The following is a 23,020-nucleotide window of genomic DNA, read 5'->3' as shown; positions in this document are numbered from 1 at the left end:
TGTTAACCACTGAGCCACAATGGGAACTCCCGATGGGTGTGGTTTGTGTGGAAAAAGTTTTTCTGAAATGTGTGGAGCCTGGCTGAAAACACAAGTTTTCTAAAAGCCACCCTATCTTAAATCTCTGTGAATGTATCCATCCAATGAAAGTTAACTTTATGTAATATATTACACATAAACACATGCTTGAGATGCTACTTCTTTATTTTGGAAAGAGAAGAGACTTAATTAGACTGTTGTCCAGAAGCCCAATATAACTGTGGATGTTTATTAGTTTGAAAAAGTATAATTTCTGAAAAACACATTTGTTTCATGAATTTTAATACTGAAACTATTTAAATTAAAGCATGACTAAGAATTAGTAAAATTTATGAGAAAAAATGTTATGATCTGTAATGTTCTGTGACTCATTAAAAATACTTATTTAGCACTTCAAAAGTAATTTCTAATCCAATCATCTATTGATGGACATTTGGGTTGTTTCCATGTCTTGGCTATTGTGAATAGTGCTGCAATGAACATGCCAGTGTGGTTGCCAAGGGGGAGGAGGAGGGAGTGGGATGGATGGGGTGGTTGGGGTTAATAGATGCAGACTGTTGCCTTTGGAATGGATTAACAATGAGATCCTGCTGTGTAGCACTGGGAACTATGTCTGGTCACTAATGATGGAACATGATAATGTGAGAAAAAAGAATGTATACATGTATGTGTAACTGGGTCACCATGCTGTACTGTACAGTAGAAAATTGACAAAACACTATAAACCAGCTATAATGGAAAAAAATAAAAATCATTATATATATAAAGTAATCATTATATAAAGTAAATCATTATATATATAAAGTAATTTCTCTTATCTGACAAAACAATGTGAATGGGTAGAAAATAATGTATGTCTGTCTGAGAAAGTAGACGATGCCATTAACTTCTCTACAATGTAGATAGCAACTATATAAATGGCCCTTTATTGCTGCCCTTCCAGAATAGTTTAATTTAGGGTCAGGTAAGAAGAAAGTTAAGAACAAAGAGGCCAAAAGAACTGTAAAAATGTGGAGACTATCATAAAAATAATCATTTTAGCTTTTGCTTACCACACAGTCTTGCTCCAACCAAAACATCTGCCTATCACCCCATAAACCGCCCTACGCCACTCTTCCCTTTATGAGCAAAAATATGAATATTTAAATGACATTTAATAGCCAGAAGTTGTTGGCTAACAAATACTATTTTTATAGTACTATTACTATACTATACACATGGAAAAAAACCCTATTGTTTAATTTTTAAAGTACGTCAGTGTTTTACATAAGGACATTTGAATACTTTGAATATGGGGAAGTACACGGGAGCTCCTTAAGTGCATCTGAAATCAGTGTATTTTTCCCAGAAGGCAGTGAATAACAGAGACTGTATTTGACTGTTTAATACGTAGGTTGAACAAGTACTAACATGAAGGAGTTTAATGCCAGGTAAAGGGGGCACATCATAAGAATTTAATATTCATTTTATTCTCCAGAGACTACTTTACTTGAGGCTATAATGAATCATAACAGTTTTCCTTGCTAGGTTATAATTTTCTGAACACATAATTTATTAAAAATACATTCCTTACAATAAGTGTTAGTACAGGGAAGAATTTAAATGCTTTAGAATAATGTGCTTTAGAAAAATTCAAGTGAGGAGCTGGTCCTATAAGAGTATGTCAAAACAAAGATGAGCCCAGGATCATAATATGTTGAGTGGAGCTGTTTTTAAACAATATGCTTCAAGGTTTTGTTAAAGAAAAGTATAAAAACCATAAAGTATTGTATTTACTTTGATAATTTTTCACTGGGGTCCAAGTGTGTTTACTCTGCTCCTTTACTCTGAAAAGAAGTTTGGTTTGACAACTATGATACCAATGTATCACCTTCAAGAGGTAGCAAGTTTCATCCTGCAGAACCTGAAATAGTCCAAGTAGAAGGAGTAGGTTCAGGAGAGAAAGATGCCCAGCACTCTCTATTCTGTTCCTATCCTGTGGCATGTCTTCATGCCATTCTTCCTTCTCTCTTTCTCAACTTCCCTGAGACAGAGGCATGGACTGCAGCATCTGCCTCATCCATCTATCCTTCTTCTGGACCCCAAGTCATATACATCATAAAGGGTAACCTGAAAAGTATCTCCGGAACATTTTAAACTACTGTCAAAGGACCTACCTCTCATTCTCTCAGAAATACAAAATTGTACTACTGCAGAAACCATGTTAACTACTAAATTCTGAGTAATTTTCATCATGGGTAAATAGAGAGAGTCTAAACATTAATATGGGTGGCTGAGGAGAGGAGGTAATAGAATGGGGCTCAGGAGCAGAGTCTTTATAATTCTCCACATGGAAGAAAATGGTGTGTGTGCGTGTGTGCCTGTGTGCACACGCGTGTGTGTTGGGGGGATAATCCCTGCTTTTTGCATCATGGCCATACTGAAAGAAAAGCCAGGATATACATATTTTCAGAACACAGAAACAACAGGTCTGTCTGCCTTCCTTTCTTTATTCTTCTTTCCTTTCTTCTCTTTCATTCTTTTTTTTTAAATGCAAAATTTGCCAAATATGGACCTTTGCTACTAATGGAGCGTTGGGATCATCTTTCCTGGAAGTCATTCACTATCATATGTTGTTTTCTATGCTTCTGTAATAGCCATAGTTTCTAGAGATTGTCAATGTAATCAGTAAATCCTCAAACTATTCCTGTGATGTGAATTTATGTTTTACTTACACATTTTATGACAATTTATATAAAATTAATTAATGCTTATTATAAACCTACTGTTAAAGAAGGTAATACTGTTGTATGTCAAGTTCTTTCCCTCGAGGAAGATAAAATCTTATCAAGGAGATAAAACATACACATAGTACAGTTACAGAATAATAAAGAGTAATGCATAATAAAATGCCAAATTTATGAAATCAAAGGTTAAAATGCTTGTTGATACTAAATGTAGCTGGTTGAGAGGAACAGGAGAAATCAGCATTTCTATGTTTATTCAGGTTTCTAGTTGTCCCTCTTGCCAGTTTCAAACACTGTTACCAGATTAGCTTATTGTTAATCCTTGTTCAAAATTCTAAATGGGTCCCCTTGTGCACAGTCTTGATTCTCACAGAGGAAGTACATATGGGCCCCTTTTAATGAAAAGTTTTTTCACAGAATAAGAACCCTGAGAATATGTCTCCAAATCCACAGGTTATGAGAATCTTAGTTTGAGCAACTCAAGAACTTGATGGTTATTATTTCTTTAAATTATCTTTCACTTGAAAAAAGTTTTGTCTCTATAGACGAAGAAACATTGGCCTATTAGAATAAGTTCTCAGCTAGTTAGTCTCTCAGTCATGATAGGTTTTGTATTACATGCTGGATGTGGAGACTAAACTGAATCACTCACTGGTCTCAACACAAGTCCTCAACCAACTTACCTACACGACATTTTCATACACATTCCTTCAGCCTGGAACACTCTTTTTTTTTTTTCTCCTTTTTCATCTTTCTCCCTGTTTTATTTTTGCCAGAAATTAAGTCAAACAAATCCTTCTTTATGTATTTCTCTATGCTTACAACTAGGAATCTTACCTTCCTATGATTTCTCAGAACAGATTATCAGTGCCTCTTTTATGAGACAAAAGATTCAACATACACTTACATATGCAGCTTTTCACTTCTAAACTGCAAGCAGCTAGAGGAAAAGCACTGGATCTGATTCATGGTTTGCAAACAGCTAGCACAATATCTTGCACATTAAAGGTGCCAAATTAGAAGTCATAGAAAAAACTATGTTAAGTCAATGAATAGAGAGAAGCTTGAAGCCAGAATGAGGAAAGTGACTGAAGAAGATGTTTTTGGCAAGGGACCTAGCATATTTCTCATCCTATACCTGAGCTCAGGATTTAATAACTCAGGAGAGAAGGTATAGCTACTCTTCCCCTTATTAACGGAATAGAACTGATTCCCAGGAGAAAATGTGTGCTATTCAAGGGGAATTTTCTTAAGATCCAAACTTGTTAAGGGAAATTTATCACATACTTTTAAAAAATCAAATAACTTCCATAATCTACCATGCTTCTTGCCCCTTGAATAGCCACGAAAGAAAGAAAATGTGTTCAAATAGTCCACACTGTTACCCACCATATCTTACTTATCAGTGCTTTATGGTTGTATCCAGATAGATTCTCATCTACTCTTAATAGACTCATCACTCTTGTCTGAAAGCAAAGTGCTCCTACTAGAACATAACTATTAGAGGCATACATCCTCCAAATAAAATGTTATTACCTTTCGGAATCTTCTGATTGATTGGTGAACATGACCAGTTTCTCTTCGTGTTTCTCCTTTTTACTTAAGAGTCTTCCCCTTGGAATCTAAAAGAAAAAAAAAATGTAAAGGACATGAGGCTTGGCTGTGTCTCAAGGGAAGATAACTATGTCAGTCACTGGAGGAAAAACCACCTGTTAAATGCATTTCCCCCCAAAGCCATGTTTTTATTCTCATGTCTTGTTTCCAGTTCTGCCAATTATAAGAAGACAGACTGCAAACTTGCCTTCTGCCTAGTTTTAATCAGAAGTAAAATATGGAGTGTAAACATAAGGACCCAGTCTTTCAGTGAAGGAAGAGTGTCATGACAGGGAGAAATTGTCCAGGAGCAAGTAAAGAAAGCTGGACATTCCAACGCACGAGTCATAAACTGTTAATGTTGTCAGATTGACATGTTTGTAGTTCAATTAGCCACAGTCCAAGAATAAGTTTTCCAGGAGTGCCTAACAACCCAATGGCACCAAGAGTTTTCTTCTCAACTCTTTTCTCCAATAGGAGTTAGAGACTATTTCTGTGATTTTCAAGATAGCAAGGGGACTGGTAATGTGATCATTAAAACAGAAGGAGGAAATTTTTTTTAAATGTGTTTAAGATACAGAAATTTTTTCATTTCCCACTTTTTTTCCTATTTAATATTAATTGCAACTTAAGCACCAAACTGTGGCCGAACATTATACAGACATCATAGTCCCTCATGGGGATTATAGTAGATTCTTGAGATTGAAACATGTGAAGACTTTGTGTATATTTTACAAGCCAATTCCTGCAGGCACTTAACACATTTTAAATGCATCTGGAAACCACTAATTGCTGGGATCCCATTAGAAAAGTTAGGCAGTTCAGGTCTGTGGGAAACATGAAGCCATGTTTGAAATGTGGCATTTGTTTGAATTTTATGAGTTTCTATTTAATTGTAGCAAAAAAAAAAAAAGGCTTGTTTGTTAAAATGCTCCAAGAAGGATTTGTTTTTGCTATTGGCAAGCTGTCTTTACATAGTGTGGGAGGGTGGCTTTTTAATTTTGTTTGGTTTTCAGCTTGTGACAGCTGTTTAAAAGTCATTCATTACCACCATGGCAGCCAGTTTCTAGATGAAAGCAAATGTCTTTCAGGACTGTTGGAGGAATTAGACCACCAACTAATCTTTTACCTATACAAAATCGCAAAATTGTCCAGTTTCTTCATGTGACACTCTGGAAATTATACACAATTCTGCAGATGCATCAAAAAGGCACACAAGTGAGGTCCTACCTGACAGAAGTAACTTGCCTGAGTATTCCCTCTAATTTCTGGAAGATGATGTTTTTAAAATTTAATTTATAAAGTAAAATTGCAATAAGTTTAAAAAATGTTTTCAATGGTTTCACTATTCCTTTTAAAAATGCTAATTTCTCAGTAGAACTAAAATGACACGCAGAGTCTTGGAGTATCAGAGAATCAGAGAATTTGAGACCTTGGGGAATACTGAGAATTATAACACCATCATTTTACAGCAGAGAAAACAGAAGCCCAAAGAGGAAATGATTTGGCCAATTAGTGGCTGATCTAAGATTAGATGTCAAGCTGTTTGACTCAATGATTTTCTATTGTTGTTCCATTAATGAACAGATGAAATTTCACATTTGAAACAAGGTGAGATCTAATTTTAATACTGAAATATTTAAACAGTAAAATATGAAATGTTTATATTATAAATGAAAACTCATAAAAATATATTTCTTAGTCAATGGCATTGTATTATTTAAGCTCTGCTGGTGAACAACCCCCAAAACAGCAGGTGGAGAGGGAAAATTCCAAACTTAAAATTTTACAGTTAAAAATTGACAGAAAATGCCTCCAAGGCACTAGAAACAGACAAGATAGGTATAGTCTCAATGGTGCAGTTTACCAAATATTGTACTTCCTTTCTAAAGAGACTTTTCATAGGTTGGAATTTTACACTTGTTATTCTTCTCCAGGAAGCCAAATATCAATTAGCAATAGTCAGAAAGGTCCATTTCCCAGGAACAGTTGTAATTTATAATAGTTTACCCATTTCTACCACATGGAACAAAGAAGACAATAACAAAGAAGACAATCAGAAAAAGACACTCAGCAATTAAAGGGCTTCTCTTTCAAGTGGAAGCAAATAAAATTAAACCAACCCTGAGGACCAAGGGCCTTTCTCAGTATCAGTGCCTCACTTTTTCTGAGTCTGAGAGAAAACGAACAACTTCAGAAGTCTCCCAAGACATAGCAGAAATTTACGTGCCTCTCTGCACTTTACTAATTGTAAGTCAGGAGGACATTAAACCATAAAACAAGGAATTCTACTGAAGTTCTCACTCCGTTTAATTTTTCTCAAAACCAGCCTGGAAGAGAGGGCATGGACTTCCCGGATTTTAATTGACAGGCGTGGAAACATGAAAATGGGCAGGAAGCAAAGCACCTGCTCCACCAAACCAGGAAACACGGTAGTCAGAACTCTGAGTTCTAGCAGCATGCTGCAGCCTGTTGCAGTTTAAGTGAGGTTCACAAACATTTTTGCCTTGATAAACATTTTGAATACTTGAAACAAATCCTAAATTGGACAAGCCAGACATAGATCATGCAACTTTCATTTAAGCAAATTGTATCAATATTGAATAGTAGAAAGATAAAGGAAAGATCGGATACTAGACTCCTCTTAACCTTTGCCCATTCAAGGTGAATTTCTCAGATAGTTTATCCTGAAGTCTTTACAATATAAACGGCTCAATTTTGTACACTAATTATGGTCTCTGCTTGCTATACTCCTAGTTCTGTTAACTTTTAGGTAGAACTCAACAGATGTTTCCTTTCTCTCATGTCTGTGACATTTGTCCTTTACCCTGCAGGGTCATCTGAGAAGTCCTTATTTCTCCCAGAAATGTTCATGTTTGTGGTGCACCAGACACAGAAGCTTTGTACACTATTATCATTGATAAGAAGTGTGACCATAAGGTGACTCCTCTCTGCCAACAAAACTACTATGACTTAAATACTGAAATCTCTCCTCTGAAATTACTTCTAGAATCTAAGAAGTAGATTAGATTAGCATTCTTTTGAAAATTTTTGGAAAAGGCCTAAATTATCAGGCTAAATTTTGGTAAATAAAGTGAAGATAGGAAAGCTTAGTCCTATTAGCGGTTTAAAAATGTAGGGTGAAAAATAATGGAGCTGGCTTCCTTCTCCTGTTTGTAAACGTTTAAAATGTATTTTCTCTGCATATACAGAAGCAGAGTAGCATAGCGACTAAGAGCAGGCTTGGAAGCCAGACTGCCCAAGTCCAGTCCTTTCTCCTCTAGTGACTCGTTGACTGAGAGATTGCAACCTTTCTGTGCCTCTGTGGTAAGAGGGTCATAATAACAGTACCTACCTCATTAGGGCTATAATGAAGTTTGAATATGTTGATATGTGTAAAATTTATACGTTAAAGTATCAAGATGGCACCCTCTCCCACAAACACATTAAAAAACCACATCTACATATAAAACAATTTGCACAGAACCTCTACTGAATGCCGGCAGAAGAACTTAAACCTCCAAAAAGAGCAGGAAACTCTTGACATAACTGGGTAGAACTAAAGAAAAAAAAGGAAAAAGGGAGAGGGAGAGAGAGAGAGAGAAAAGGAATCCTGAGAGGGAGCTGTGAAAGAGAAAAGGAACCCAAATCCTGAGAAGTCACCTAACCGATGGGGAGATCAGCTGAGATGGAGGGACCTCACAGTCGAGAGAAAAGTGCAGCAGCTGGACTGAGGAGGACAAAGCAGAGCGAGAGCCGCTCAGATCATCTGCACCACTTACCCGGACACCACAGCCTGAAATGCTTAGGTGGCGGCTGGGCGCTGAGATTCAGGCTCCAGAGGTCAGTTCAGGGGAGAGGCCTCAGGTTGGGTGTGTGGGCACAGCCTGAGGGGCTAAGAAGCGTAGCAGGTGGAGGAGCAATGTCCTATGGTCTGGGGAGTGGGACGCCATGGCAGAGGGAACCTGGGAGGAGGTCTGGTCCTGCAGGAGAAGCCAAGAGCCATTCTTGGGGACGCGAGAGGAGGAGGGGCGGCCGGCCATAGGAATCCCCGTGCGCATGCGCTTGAGCTCTCAGAGGGCGCGGCCCCTCTGGTGCAGGCTAAGGGTGGCAAGAAGCCTCTTGTGTTGGCTATAGCAGACTGGGCACTTCTTGTGCGGGCTAGCGGAATAGGAAGCTCATAGGAATTTCCTTGCACCTGCAGTTGGGCTCTCAGAGGAATGGTCACCTCTTATGTGGGCTAAGGGCAGCGGGGGCGGGGGGGGGGCGCTAAGTGTGGCCTTGCCTGATGTATATGCAGCAGGGATGGACTGCGGCATTCATCTCAGAGGGTCTGCCACCATTGGGAACCTGTGAGTGGGCTCCACCTGCAGCCCCAGTCACCTCAGGGGTCTGCAAAAAAAAAAGCAGGCACTGCCAATGAGCACAACCCACTGTTGCTCTCACTTCCCTGGGAACACACCTGCCCTGCCGCTACCACTGCCAAACATTCTGGGCAGCTCCAAGGTGCTTGATTACTGTCCCTTCTCAAGACCCTGCAACTAGGAGCAGACTGTGCAGCACTTCTTATATGGGCTAAGCAGGACGGAGTGTTTCTTATGTGGTCTACAGGTGGCGGGGGCAAACCACTGCAGTTATCTCTGACTCCAGGGGTAGGCATGGCCTACTGCCACTAAGGGTCGAGGACAGGCAACACAACACTTGCAGCTCCAACCACCTCAAGAGGGCACCACAGAGGAGGGCATTGCACCTGAACACCATCTGTTGTTGCTCTAGCTCCCCTGGGGGCTCTCACACACTGCTGCTGCCATTGCCAAATGCTCTGGGCAGTGCCCAGATGCTTGATCACTGTCCCTTCCCAGGAACCTACAATTAGGAGTAACCTTTGCAGCGCCTCCTGTGGGGGCTAAGAGGACGAGGTGCTTCTTGCATGGTCCAGAGGTGGCAAGGGCAAGCCACTGAGGTTATCTCTGACTTGAGAGGTGGGCACTCCGTGAACAAGCACCACTTGTGGCCCCAATCAAATTGCAGAGATCTGTTTCATTGCTTGCTGCTTCAGGTGAATCCTCAACTCACAAGCTTGGTCACTGTCACTTCCAGGATCCTGCAACTAGGAACAGCCTGTGCAGCACCTCCTGTGTGGCCTAAGTGGGACAGGGTGCCTCTTGGATGGTCTACAGTTGGCAAGGCAAACCACCACAGTTATCACTGACTCCAGAGGAGGGTGTGGCCTGTCACCACTAGAGGACCGTGAACAGGCACCTCTTGCGGTCCCAACCACCTCAGAGGGCACCACAGAGGAGGGCATTGTGACCAAACACCACCCGTTGTTGCTCTCCCACCCCTGGGAGCAAACTGGCCCTACTGCTGCTACTGCTGAACACTCTGGGCAGTGCCCACAAGCTTGGCATGGCCTGCCACCCCTAGGGGTCCAAGAACAGACACCACCTGCAGCCCAATCACCTCAGAGGAGGGCACTGCGACCTAACACTACCTGCTGTTGCTCTCATTCCCTGGGAACTCATACCCTGCGCCTGCCACTGCCAAATGCTCCGGCCACCTTGTAAATCTGCCTCAGGCTCATTACCATTTCCCAGGGCCCTGTGACTAGGAGTAGCCTGCACCACCTTCCTGCAGGTCCTTGCTGCTGTGAAGAGCCCAGCAACCAGGCACTGACTACTAGCCCTACCCACTGCCTCCTTCTCCCTGGAAACACACTCAGCACCGTGGGGATAACAGCCTGCTCACACTGAAGAAAGAGACAGCAAATATCCAAACTCCCACACCAGAAATAAACAGTAACCTCCTACAAGATACAAAGGGGTGTTCTTGCACAGAAGTAGCCCCCCAAGACTACGGTCTGGCTTCCCTAAACTCACAGAAAAAGAAAAAACATAAGCAAGATGAAGAAGCTCAGGAACCATTCCCAGCTAAAAGAGCAGGAGAAGTCACCTGAAGCAGCAAGCAATGAAACAGACCCCTGCAGTCTGACAGACACTGAGTTCAAAAGGGAGATAGTGAAAATACTGAGGGAATTCAGGCTGAATATCAAGGAACTAAGAGCAGATGTGAACAGTAATGCAGATTCCTTTAGGAAGGAACTAGAAAATATAAGGAGGAACATAGAAAAGTTAGAAAATTCATTTGCAGAGATGCAAAATGAGCTAAAGCCAGAAAAGAGCAGAATGAGTGATGCAGATGGATGAATTAGTGACTTGGAGGATAGAATCATGGACATCACCCCATCAGGACAGCAGATAGAAAACCAAATGAAAAAACATGAAGGCAGTGTAAGAGATCTATGGGATAATATATAATCTATGCATATTAGGAATTCCAGAAGGAGGAGAAAAAGAAAAGGGAATTGAAAATATGCTTGAAAAAATTATGTCTGAAAACTTTCCAAATCTAAAGGAAACTGATATCAAGATACAGGAAGTACAGAGGGCCCCAAACAGGTTGAACCCAAACAGGCCCACACCAAGACATATTATAATAAAAATGGCAAAAGTTAAAAATAAAGAGAGGATTCTAAGGGCAGCAAGAGAAACACAAAGCGTTAATTATAAGTCTATCAGCTGACTTCTCTACAGAAACGCTACAAACCAGAAGAGAGTGGCAAGATATATTCAAATTTCTGAAAGGAAAAAATTTGCAGCCTAGAATACTCTATCCAGCAAGAATATTATTGAAATAGAAGGGGAAATAAAGAATTTCTCCAACAAACAAAAGCTAAAAGAGAACAGCGATACTAAACCCATTCTAAAAGAAATACTGAAAAGACTTCTCTAAATAAAAAAGAAGTAAGATGAGACAGGATGGAGGAAACCACAATTGGAAAGCAATCACTTAAATAAGCCAGCATACAGATCTAAAAGTGGAAAATAAAATTTATACAGTAGTGCCTGGCATATGATTAGTGAGTTCGAATTGCTAACGGGTGTCATTGTAATGGAATCTTGGAGGGAAGAGGGAAGTAATCATGGTCATTTCACCACTTTAACTCTTGGTGGTTGGGAGGAACTCATACTGGGAGAGCTTGGTATAGGTGTTAGCAGATGTGATATCTTTGAAGGCTCCTTTTGACTCTCAAATTCTCAGCTTCTAAGATTCCAAGTAAAGAAACAGGTGCTTGCTTTCAAAGAATTCATCATCCTACTGAGAAAATAGAACGCTATACTTAAGAGGCACAAATCCAGGTGTTTCTTATTTTCATCCCCAGAATCCTACATGGTGCTTAAAGCACAGTGAGGACCAAATATTTTAACGGTAGAATTAAGATACCTAACTGTGTGAAAGGAGAGATGTTAAAATGAAAAATGAGTGATAGTGACAATTAAGAGTTTGAGGACAAAAGGACTCACTATAGCCAACAGAAGTGCTCAGACATTAGCGGTTTGTTTTCATTGTTTTATTTTTGTCTTTTAAATCAAGGAAATTTGAAAATGAGAGGGCTTAAATTTTTACTTAAAGTTGTTTTATATTTTTGTTTTCATGGGAGAAAACCGGTATAAACCACATATAATTTCTGGGAACCAAAAGATTTACAATTAAAAGATCATAGAAGTTAGAATACCTAACTGGCTGACAGCATCCTCTTAGCTAAAAGCAAACACATTTCTTTGTTTCCATTGTTTGGTTACTTTATTCTTCCTTTTCTTCTCTCCTACCAGTTCTTCCTCTTTTTAAGGAGTTTCTTACTGCTCAAGAAGAAGTTGTTGCTTTCTGTTTAATTTAACCAAAAGATGTCCTGGATTCTTGGATGAATTTCAGAACATCAGTGAAGATCATAAACTGTTTGATTGTTTAAGCAGAAGTTTACACAATTCGCAGTTCCAAAATAACCCAACTTTAGAGGATAAACTTACTTTTGGAAGTAAACCAAGTTTTATTAACTTTTTGCCATTTAATACACTTGGATTTTTAAAGTCAGGTTCAGGGACTATGGTGAGAGTATTACCTGCTAACTATGCAGAAATGGGTTTTACAGACCCTGGAAATATCACATTAAAAATTGCCAAAGAATTCTACCATTGTATAAATTTGTTATGTTGGTCAAGTCTACGCTATAGCATTGGAATGTATCAAAATAAATGTGCAATCAAAAACTTGAACATTTTACTAAAAGCAGTAAAACCTGAGGCTGACAAGTGATTTTTATCTGCATAAAATGCTCTGCTCTCTGGGGCATATAATTTAGAACTCATAATACTTCCCCAGAAAATCTGTTTCATTCCAGAGTCCACCTTAATTAACAGAATTCAAAATCAAATGTTAACTAGGTTCAATATATTTTTAAGATGAAGTGTCCTAGGTAAGTACTAAACCATCATGAAAATTATTATCCTTACATCTTTATGTGATAAATAATAAAGATTTTATGATGTGCTGAAAACCATGCATACCTATATTCTCAGTACATACATAAAAGCACTTATAGTCTTACATTGATTTTTAAAGAAATGACATACTGGAGCCTAATACATAAATGCTTTCTTATTGATCACATAAGAGACCTACAAGTAGTCAATTGTTCCAAAAATTGGTTAAAACTGGGACTCATAAAGAATAATATATTAAAACCACATTAATTTATTGTAACTTAAAGTATGCAAGTGCATGTCAGTTGCCAAGACCTGTTTTCTCAGTAGGGATCTACCGATGGTGTTCCACTTAGGCTTTCTGGCCCACAACAAATCTGTGAATTTTAATTTCTTTACAAGAGAATTAAACTTATAAGACATTTACAAAGCTGTCTGAAAATAGAATGCTTTTAGGTTTTTTGTTATTTTTCCAATCTTTTAAATTTGCCTCACCCACATCCAGTCTAAATTTGACAACTCACCTTTATTGGATGTTTCCAAGATACTCAAATTATCTTGCATAGAACAATTTTGTGTGTGTGTCTTTTTGTCTTTTCTAGGGCCTCACTCGTGGCATATGGAGGTTCCCAGGCTAGGGATATAATTGGAGCTGTAGCCACCAGTGTAAGCCACAGCCACAGCAACTCGGGATCCGAGCCGCGTCTGTGAACTACACCACAGCTCAGGGAAGCGCCAGATCCTTAACCCACTGAGCAAGGCCAGGGATCAAACCCACAACCCCATGGTTCCTAGTCGGATTCGTTAATCACTGAGCCACGACAGGAACTCCATGCATAGACCAACTATATTTTTTTGTACTCATGTATCATCAGCTTATACAAATTTTATTTAAATCACGTAATTGTAAAAAAAGTAAATCATGCAATTCCCTATAGCTTGGGGGGATAAATATGACTGACTTGGTAAATGTACCACTAAACTTGTGGAGACAGAAGTAAGTGAATGTCCTTAGCTTCCAGCATTAGGCATGCCTTGAGTGCCAATCTACATTTTACAAACAGAATAGGTAGCATGCATGGTCAGTTCATGCTGAGCAGGTTAAATGGAGGTTGGAAAAATAGCAGCGGTTTCAGTCAGGAGTGGGAAAATGCCGGCAGGGTCAAGAAGTTAAGATAAATTGGTGACAGTAGGCAGTGGTTGGGCCTGTGGAGAACAAGTAAATGAATGTCCTGCCTAAAGTTTTTAAAATTCAATTTAAAAAAACTCCAAAAAGCAAAGTGAACAAAGAGCAATATGCCTAAACAATATTTCTGTTGACTTTCAGCAACCATCAGATCTATTTTTCACAGCCTTTTGTAACTTTCTGAAGTATGAGCATATTTGTTGCCAATATGTAGGTAGTAATACATGAGTTTTGAGACTCTTGCCATTATTAATAAGAAAAAAAATGATGAAAAAAATGCACTAGATTAGAAATCAGAAAATTTTTTGTTTGTTTTTACTTTTTTTTCTGGTCCCAATTCCTAAATTAATTAGATTAAAATTTTAAGCATTTTAATTCTTTTCTCTAGGTTTTAGCCCTCTACTGCAGAATCAAGGCCTGATTGGATTATATCTAATGTTCCGTGGGTTCTAAAATTCCATGATGATCATTGCCAAATATTTGTTGTCAGCACTGGGTACAATGACCAGGATCACTACTGGGTTAACACTTATGGCAGGAAGGTGACAGGGGTCTATTGTTGTCTGTGTTTGGTTCTCCTTAAAGTAGGATTAAATGACTTGTACAAAACTCAAGAAAGAAGTGGGGAGCTAATGGGCCAAATAAATTTTCTTTATGTTTAATGTTATGTTACATTGGCTGGAAAGAAATAACTTCATGTATTTTACAGGTTCTTTCCAATGCTTGCAAACCACTGACAATACCATTTCTTTTTACCTGGACCACTTAAGGAGCATCCTAACTGGTGTGCCCCTTCCCACTGCTGGCTCCCTTCAATCTGCTCTCTCCATGGTAGACATAGAATACTTTTCTTTCTTTCTTTCTTTTTTTTTTTTTGGTCTTTTTGTTGGGCCACACCCATGCGCAGCACATGGAGGTTCCCAGGCTGGGGGTCAAATCAGAGCGGTAGCTGCTGGCCTACGCCAGAGCCACAGCAATGTGGGATCCGAGCAGCGTCTGCAACCTACACCACAGCTCAGGGCAATGCCAGACCCTCCCTTAACCCACCGAGCGAGGCCAGGGATCCAACCTGCAACCTCATGGTTCCTAGTCGGATTCCTTAACCACTGAGCCACGACGGACACTCCAGAATACTTTTCAAAACACATATTTGATCTTGTCGTCTCCCATCTCTTCATCCCCACAATAAAACCACCTTCATGGGTTTCCATTACAGTGACCAAAGTCCTTAAGATAGCTTAAAGGGCTCTCATGTCTCAAAACTGTCACTATTGGATAATTGGTAGTGATGGTTCTTTGTTTTGTCGCAACTCTTCTGGTATGGCAAGGTGCTTAACATTACCAGCCATAGTCATTAAGATAACCAAAAATGCTACCTTCTTCCCCCACTGACTCAGAAGTATCTTCCAGCCTCTTTTTTTCTCTTTTTTAAAAATTACCCATTGGCCTTTTTGTTAGTTCCTTGAAGGTGCCATGCTCCCTTCTGCTATTATCTTTGAAGGTACTGTTCCTTCTCGTGAGATTCTTCCTCCATCAAATTAAATCTTTCCTGATTTACACTGGACAAATTCCTTTAAAATGCACTCTTACAACTGTATGCATCTCCCCTTTGTAGCATTTATCATAATTGTAATTTCACCGTTTTGGTATGAAATGAGTATTTGCTTAAGGCCATCTTCTCCACTAGACTCTAAGTCCTGTGATTTTTACATCTGTTTTGCTCTCAGCTGAATTCCCTGTACCTGGTACAGTGCCAAAATATGCTAAATGTGTCACACATAATGAATGATTGAATTGAAGGATATTAATTATGTCAGCTGCTAGTGGTATATGGAATTGTAATATTTTTAATTAAAAATCTTAAACATGGTTTCCTAATGATACTTTAGTTCAGTCTAAATTACTCTTTAAACTGGTTTGTATGTTCAAGAAAATTTATCCCCAGAATTCCCCATCAAAGTCATTTTATCTTGAAAAAAATTAAAAAAGAAAAAAAAAAAAAGGAATCGAATTAACCTAGGAACAGAGACTATAAAGTATATCAGGTGATTACAAAAATCAACCTAAAATTTATAAGCACAAAGCTAGGATTTCATTAAGATATTTCAGATAATTTCTATGCTAAATTTGGCAAATGCTCAAGGTTTTATTTTTTAAGAATATGATAATGCCATTAAAAATACATATACGTTTTAGGTTTCATTCATTTATTTTCTCTAGCAAATATGATTCCTTTTTCAAAACAGGTACTTAAGGCCTTTTGATTGTGGTTGTGGAAGGAATTGGAAGAGAGGAAAATTTTATCTCACTCACATTTACGGTAACAACTCGAAGGAAATTGAGACTAAGAAAGATTTTTGGCTACACATTGTTTGGTTAAACCAAAAGAAAGAAATACCTAAAAGAAGAACCCCCCCCCCTTTTTCCATTTCTTATTTCTGAGAAAGGTGCCAAATCAGGGGACTTTTATCATCTATTTCCTTCTAAGAAGTCTTTTTTGTTTTATAGCAATAAAGTAAAATTCTTTACCACCACTTCTGGGCACCTGTACAACTCAAGCACTTCAGGGCACCTGAACAACCTCTATATGAAAAACTAACATTTGGGGACTGAAAGTGGAAAATTTCCTGAAACAGGAGTCAAGAGACCAAGATTCTGTCACCAGGGCTGTCCGTAAACTTGTTTGTCCCTGGGTAAATTGTTTATCACCATCTCTCAAATCTGGGGCCTTTGGACATTATAATGGCTAAGAGCCTTTCCAACACTCAGTTGCTGTGAAATGGGTCATCTTGGAATTATATATAGTGCAGTATCGCTTGTGATGCATGTGTCTTAGAGGCTTACTGAAACATGACCAATGGCCAGTTTTTATCCCATAGAGAAGATCTTGTCCATAGAATAGTCCTTCACCCCACAGCAAGACAAGCATGTACTTACTTTTGGTCTTTATTCCTCTCTGAGGAATTGTTTTCATACTGTGGATTTCTGTTGAAGAACTTCGGTGAAGTCCCCCAAATTATAAATTCATCTTTCTTAATATGTGTATTAGAAAGATAACTGGATTAAGAGTCAAAAGATGTGAGTCCCGACTATCTCTTATACTTAACAAACTATCTCTTATACTCAACAAACTTAGTGAATTTTGGCAAATTATTTTAACTCAACAAACGTAGTGAATTTATACGCAACAAACTTAGTGAATTTTGGCAAATTATTTTAACTCTCTGAGCCCCAATATCCTCCTCTGTGAAGCAGGAAAAATACTTCCTACCTTCAACAGGAAAAAACATAAAGATTAAACAACAGATTATGTCTGAAAGCATTTCCAGTTCACCTCCTCTACAAGGAAGGGTGAATAGTAAGGTCTAAATAAACATTGTAAAATTTAAATACTGTTTAACATTCAAAACTCATTGGAAAGCCTGTAGAGAAAGTGATTTTTTTGGGGACATGACTGTTTTATGTATGTTATTATTTATGAATGTTGATTGTTTTCTTGAAAATCATGAAAATCGTGAAAGCCAGTATTGTTTGTTCTATGGGAATGTGCTTCAGGTGAGTGTATTCTGACTTGAACCAAATTTTTAGCAAAAACACTCATGTCATTGACTATACTTTCAAAATAATTATTATTAAAATCAAGCAATTGTGATAAATCTAAATAGCTATGACTATGTAGAAATTACCTGGAATTTTAACATCCAGATGATTATCACAAGATTAACAAACTTATGTTTAAAGAACTATGCTATATCAATGTGACTCAAATGAAAATAAATTAAAAACTCTTTAGTATGATAAGAACTGATAATTACTGGGCTCAGCCTGGAGATTTTAATAAATAATAATAATAATAAATTTTAATAAATAAATTTCATTCTGTTGGTAATGAAAAGTTGGAATGAGAACTGACCCATGGTCATTCAGACACAGCATCTATCCTTTGGTTTTTACATGTAAAGTTCAAGATTCTTTCAGACTAATTATATAGTATCTGCCTTAGTCTTATCTAAATGTTAATGTTATGGTTTTAGATTTTGATATATTTTTTGTTTTTAAATATGCAACTGAAAGATGTCTAATTAGAATTTTATCTTTTTGACACATATTTAGGTAGGATTAAATTTGTCTTTATGATACACTTTAAAGTTGAAAACCTTCCTACTCACTTTTTTCAATTGTAAATCAAATTTGATTGTTTTGATAGTGTTCCAGTATTTTATGTTCCTCTCTATAAGAAAAATTCAAAAGGGAAGCATATTTTCATGTTTAGGCTGAACAATTTTTCTTTTATTTTTAATATCTACCACTGCTTTCCCTTTTGTAGTTAAAATAATGTAAGCTGTCTTCCCAGAACAATTTTGAACAACTTCTCCTGGTAAAGAGCTTGTGAAAAATGGTAATGTATTCTTTAATATTGAAGAAAAAGAAGTGAATAGAGCAACCCATTGAAGAATGTACTGATATACCTGTGAGCATACAAACTATCTCAGAGGCATCAGGACATAACCTGTTCTACTGATCAATATTTATTTACAGCAAAAGGAAACATTTTGCCATCTTTATAATTTAAGATGTAACTTAAAACTATAAAAGGGGTAATTTACTTTCAAATATATTTATTAATTATGCTACTTAATATATTTCTTCTTGCATAATTTTTGTATCAGATTAGCAAAAACATAGAATAATTAGCTTTGATTATTTTAATATTCTATTAACTGTGTACTAACTGCCCCACTGTGACTCTCTCTGTCTTCCAAGACTTTTTACATTCTTAGGTCCATCAAGAGATCCATTTGATGGGACTGTGCTTTGCAGCCACTAGGATAATTTTCCTCCATATACTGTGTTTATTTAAAAACCCTGGAGATATTTAATCTTCACCGTGTTTTCAAATAAAATTAATTTTTTACTCATGTTCTGTGCAGTTTCAGTAGAAAGACATTTTTAAAAGTTCCCGCCTCTTTCTTAAAGTCTTGGGGGCATGTGTGTGTAAAGTCCATTTCTTTCAAGTCCTTCTTCCTTCACGAAAACAATATTTGAAAGATTTAAACTGTCACAACACCAAACAGATAGGAGAACAACCGTGACTAAAAGGTTTTCCTCTGAGAGTTCTGCATTATCTAATCTTAATGAGGAAGCAAAGCTTAGAAATTGATAGCTAAAGTGCTTAAGAATAAAACATTAAAGAGCAATTTTTTAAAAAGTTAGCAGTTAAAATGAGGCCTAAGGTTTTATCCTCGGCAGGAAGTATTCAGTTGACAAAGAACTTACTAAGCATCTTCAGTCTCCTTCCCCTCCCCCCTCACAATCTAGGTGAAGATGCTTAAACTCAGTGGAAAAAGATGGTCAAGGAGTCAGGGACCTTGATTGATGAGGCATGTAGAACAGTGCCTGTCTCTTCTGTTGTTCCACAGTTCCCTCTGATGCCTTTGTTTCAGGTTCCTTTAGCAGGAGGAATTGAGTTTAATACTAAATTTCCCATGTTTAAGAATTATTATTTCTTACAAATTCATGCCTCATTTATCTCATTAATATTGGGAAATTGTACAGTGGTTTCAAATTTCAATGGAAAAATTATCCTGGAAGCCTATGATGTACTAGTGTAGACTTGGTAGAGAGAGAGAAAAGCAAGCTGAGAGACAGAGAGTGAAAAGCAAAGGAGAAAATTAGAGAAATTTTTCCCTTTTATTTTCTGGGCTCTAAAAATATATTACAAATCTGATTTTTTAAAAATAGCCTCAAAAATTTTAGGAAAGCATTTCTAAAAATAGTCTGTGTTAAGACTGACCCATCCTGCATATACTTATTTGTCACCCATAACGTTAAGCTCCTGTGTGGGCTGGCTATGGGAGCAGGTCCTTGGATGCTTTGCCATTTAAAAAAGTTCTTTCAGAGTTTCTTTAACAAGGCATTGCCCGAGATTCCCAAGAAGAATGAAGTCTCTTAGAATGTCACAGCAGAAAGTTTTTTGTGGCTAAGCCAGAAATTTAATGTTGCTAAATTAATTAAAATAAATCATCACTGTGCTCATAGTTATCTGGTCTGTCTTTGTCCACTGCTGGATTTTAAAATGAAGCTTCCTTGGATGTCAATCTGATGGCTTACAACTAAATTTTACCTAGGGAAGTTTTTTTTCCAATCTCTTTTGGAAAATTTGACTATTTAAGTAAAACAACCCAGTGACTTCATATTTAGAAATACATCATTTTAGAACTTTTATGCTTCCCATCAACAGGATTACATAATACCGTGAAGAATACAAGCAAGGCTCTCCACTACTGTGACACACTCTGCCTGGCACCTTGCACTGATCATTGCTTAATTAAGATTGTTGAACCCTGAAATATAGCCTAAGAGGACAAACACAGTAAGATTATTCTTGTGAGTACTTAAATTTAGTTAGTATTTACAGGATTGTTAGGAATAGTTAAGTGTATACGATAACACCATATGGTTAAATGTGTCATTTTAAAAGCTTACTTTATCTGACATGGACAAAGGGGATAACTCATGAAAGCTATAAAAATTTTACAGGAGAACATCACACATTATTACATTTTATAAATTCTATCTCATTTCCCACCTGGAATACATGCACCCAGATCTTACTTGCTAATATTAGCGAACTCAAAAATCACACATGCCGTCTTAATACAAAAACTTCAGGCATTTTAAAAAGAAATACGTTATAGCAAACTCTAGCAAGTAAGCGAAACGAAAGTAGAGGCACAAGGCATCCGTTACTCACCATGCTCTATACTGAAAGTTCCGCTCAGATCTAGGTAAGCGTACTACAAGGTCTAATAAAGATGTGGAGAGGTTGTCTTTATGACAACCTTTGAATCAAACAGTAACTAAGTGGTTTAAGTAGAAACATATATTTTGAAAGGTTAATCCACCCATACACAGGGAAACCCCTTTTTTAAGAAAGTCACTCTGCTGCCAAGAGGCTATTAATATTCACCTTTCGGATACAAATACAGCCTACAGATAACAAGATTCACAACCTATGTAAAAAAATACCACAGAGGATTCCCTCTTAGTCTCTATGTTGTAATGGAAACACAAGAAAACAATATACCTCTTCAGGCACTTGAAGGTACTACAGGAAATCCACCTGCCCACTTAATGGAAAAGTTATATCAGCTTAATAGGGCCACAACACATAAACATAAATGTAGAATTAGTATAATTTACTGTAAAGACCACATAGGTCACACACTCATTTCTAGGAATGTTCCCCTGTTTCATCTTCCTATTTCTTTCCCTGAGAGAGCTAGCACCCCGGTTAACATTTAACCACTCTTTAAAATAGTTTAGAAATAAGCCCACTCTCTTATAAAAAAATAAAATAAAAAGGAGTTGCTGAGTGTTTTCCTACAGGGGAAATTGTATTGCTTCACTGGCATTATAAGATAGGAATTATGCATATTTTTTCTCATTCCACTGGACGATAGTCTGTATAATTATTGGCAGGGGCAAACCTCTCCAAAATAGTAAAAAAAATATACCATCTCATAAATGAAATCATTGTGGATGAAATACCCAAGAGTAATAATTAGTGGTTATTTATGCCATTTGATTATACTGGATATTCATTTTTTCTGGTGGACATGGTGAGATTAAGTAAACAGCCAATAGTATGTGATCAACACTCTTGAGAAGATAGATTATATCAGAGTTTGTTGTTATTGCATTTCAACTCTCATCAGAAGAGGCATTGTACTTCAGAAACACAGATTGACACAGTGAGAAGATTCCACTTCTATAATTTCACTCCACAAACACACACTGGAAACTCAGTGACTCCCAAAAAGAACTTCAAAGGTATCTTCTTTTAATGACAAAAATGTCATAAATATCCATGCTGAGTGATGAGGTCATGAGAGTTTATGATTTTTTTTTTGCTTTGTCTATAACTTCAAATTTTTTCCACAAGAAAAAAAGTCCAGAGTGCAATGTAGTTTGTACATACAATCAGTATAAAAAATCTAAACAGAAATTAGGGGGTAAATAATCAGTCTTTAATCTGATTTATTAATGTAAACATATTTGATGTGAAAATACCACTATGATTGTTTTAAGATCTCCTAAAGTCTTCTGAGTATGTCTTTTAAAAGGTCTTTTGAGTTAACACAAAATGACATTTACACCATTAGTTTCTATCCATGTGAGGAAAATACATACTTTCACAAGAATATGCCATTTTAGTGTAATACCAAAAGAGCAAGGAGACATTTATCAGCCAACAACAATAAGGTGGAAAGCCAAGTCATTCTTATACCCTGGAAGCTTTAGTTCTAACTGATATTTTCCTTTTCTGAAATTTCTTTTAAAATGACAGAGTGCTATACAAATGTACCATGTCATTGTTGCTGTAAACACTTTGAAGTGTTCCCAGAGTGTATCCAAGGATCAATCTTGTGACGACCCCCTAAATTAAAAGGTGTGAAGAAAGCCTGGAAGTTTCTTTCAGAGTTTATTGAAGATGAAGCAGGAACACTCTTTCCATTAAAAACCATGGGATGGACAGTGAGGATGGTGATGCTTATCAACGGAAGATGGAATAAGACATTATTTTCATTTACCTCACGAAAATGTTGGAGAAGGGAGGGGTCTCTAAAACAGAAGGACAGGTCTTATTATCTCTACTTCACACAACTATAAAGGGGAAGCTGGACCCTCTCTAGAACACTGTCATGAAATAAAGGCATTCCTGGTCCATAGAGCACTATATTGCCTCTAGTACACATCCTAGCCAATTAACATCCACTGCAAGCAAAAGCTGGCTATCTGCTGACCAAGTGATTTTTACTGTTCACGAAAGAGCATATTGTTTAGTGATTTACCTTTTGGGAAAAATAAGGAAGTGGGTGGAAAATAAAACCCAAAGACTAGTACCTAATGTGATTGATCTAAAATTAATTTCATATGGCTTGAGGGTACAAGTGACTGAGGGAAAAGTAAGACAAAGCCATTGACAGTTGAATTTGGGAAAAAAAAGTCATATTCAATATTTCTTCCTTTGTCCAGAAGTAATATTGAGAGTATTAGAGGGGCTAAGGTAAGGAAGTTTCCCAAATTTAGGCTTGGGAAAGGGCAAATCCAACCTGTCTCTAAAGATGAACTGAATGTGTCACTCAGTCACA

General features: G+C 37.5%; 1 protein-coding gene across 1 annotated transcript in view; it reads right to left on the bottom strand.

Annotated features, from left to right (window-relative positions):
- The window catches only part of TNIP3 (TNFAIP3 interacting protein 3), a 98,476-nt gene extending 77,687 nt beyond the window's left edge, over positions 1-20,789 (bottom strand). The window contains exons 1-2 of the mRNA XM_013998200.2: positions 20,620-20,789; positions 4,302-4,387 (exon numbers count right to left, since the gene is read on the bottom strand). Of these exons, the coding sequence (XP_013853654.1) occupies positions 4,302-4,387; positions 20,620-20,622 (89 nt within the window). The 5' untranslated portion in view covers positions 20,623-20,789. The remainder of the gene's footprint in view (positions 1-4,301; positions 4,388-20,619) is intronic.

This window comes from Sus scrofa, chromosome 8 (genome assembly GCF_000003025.6).
Source record: "Sus scrofa isolate TJ Tabasco breed Duroc chromosome 8, Sscrofa11.1, whole genome shotgun sequence".
NCBI lineage: Eukaryota > Metazoa > Chordata > Mammalia > Artiodactyla > Suidae > Sus > Sus scrofa.
This window is presented reverse-complemented; position numbering and strand designations above follow the sequence as displayed.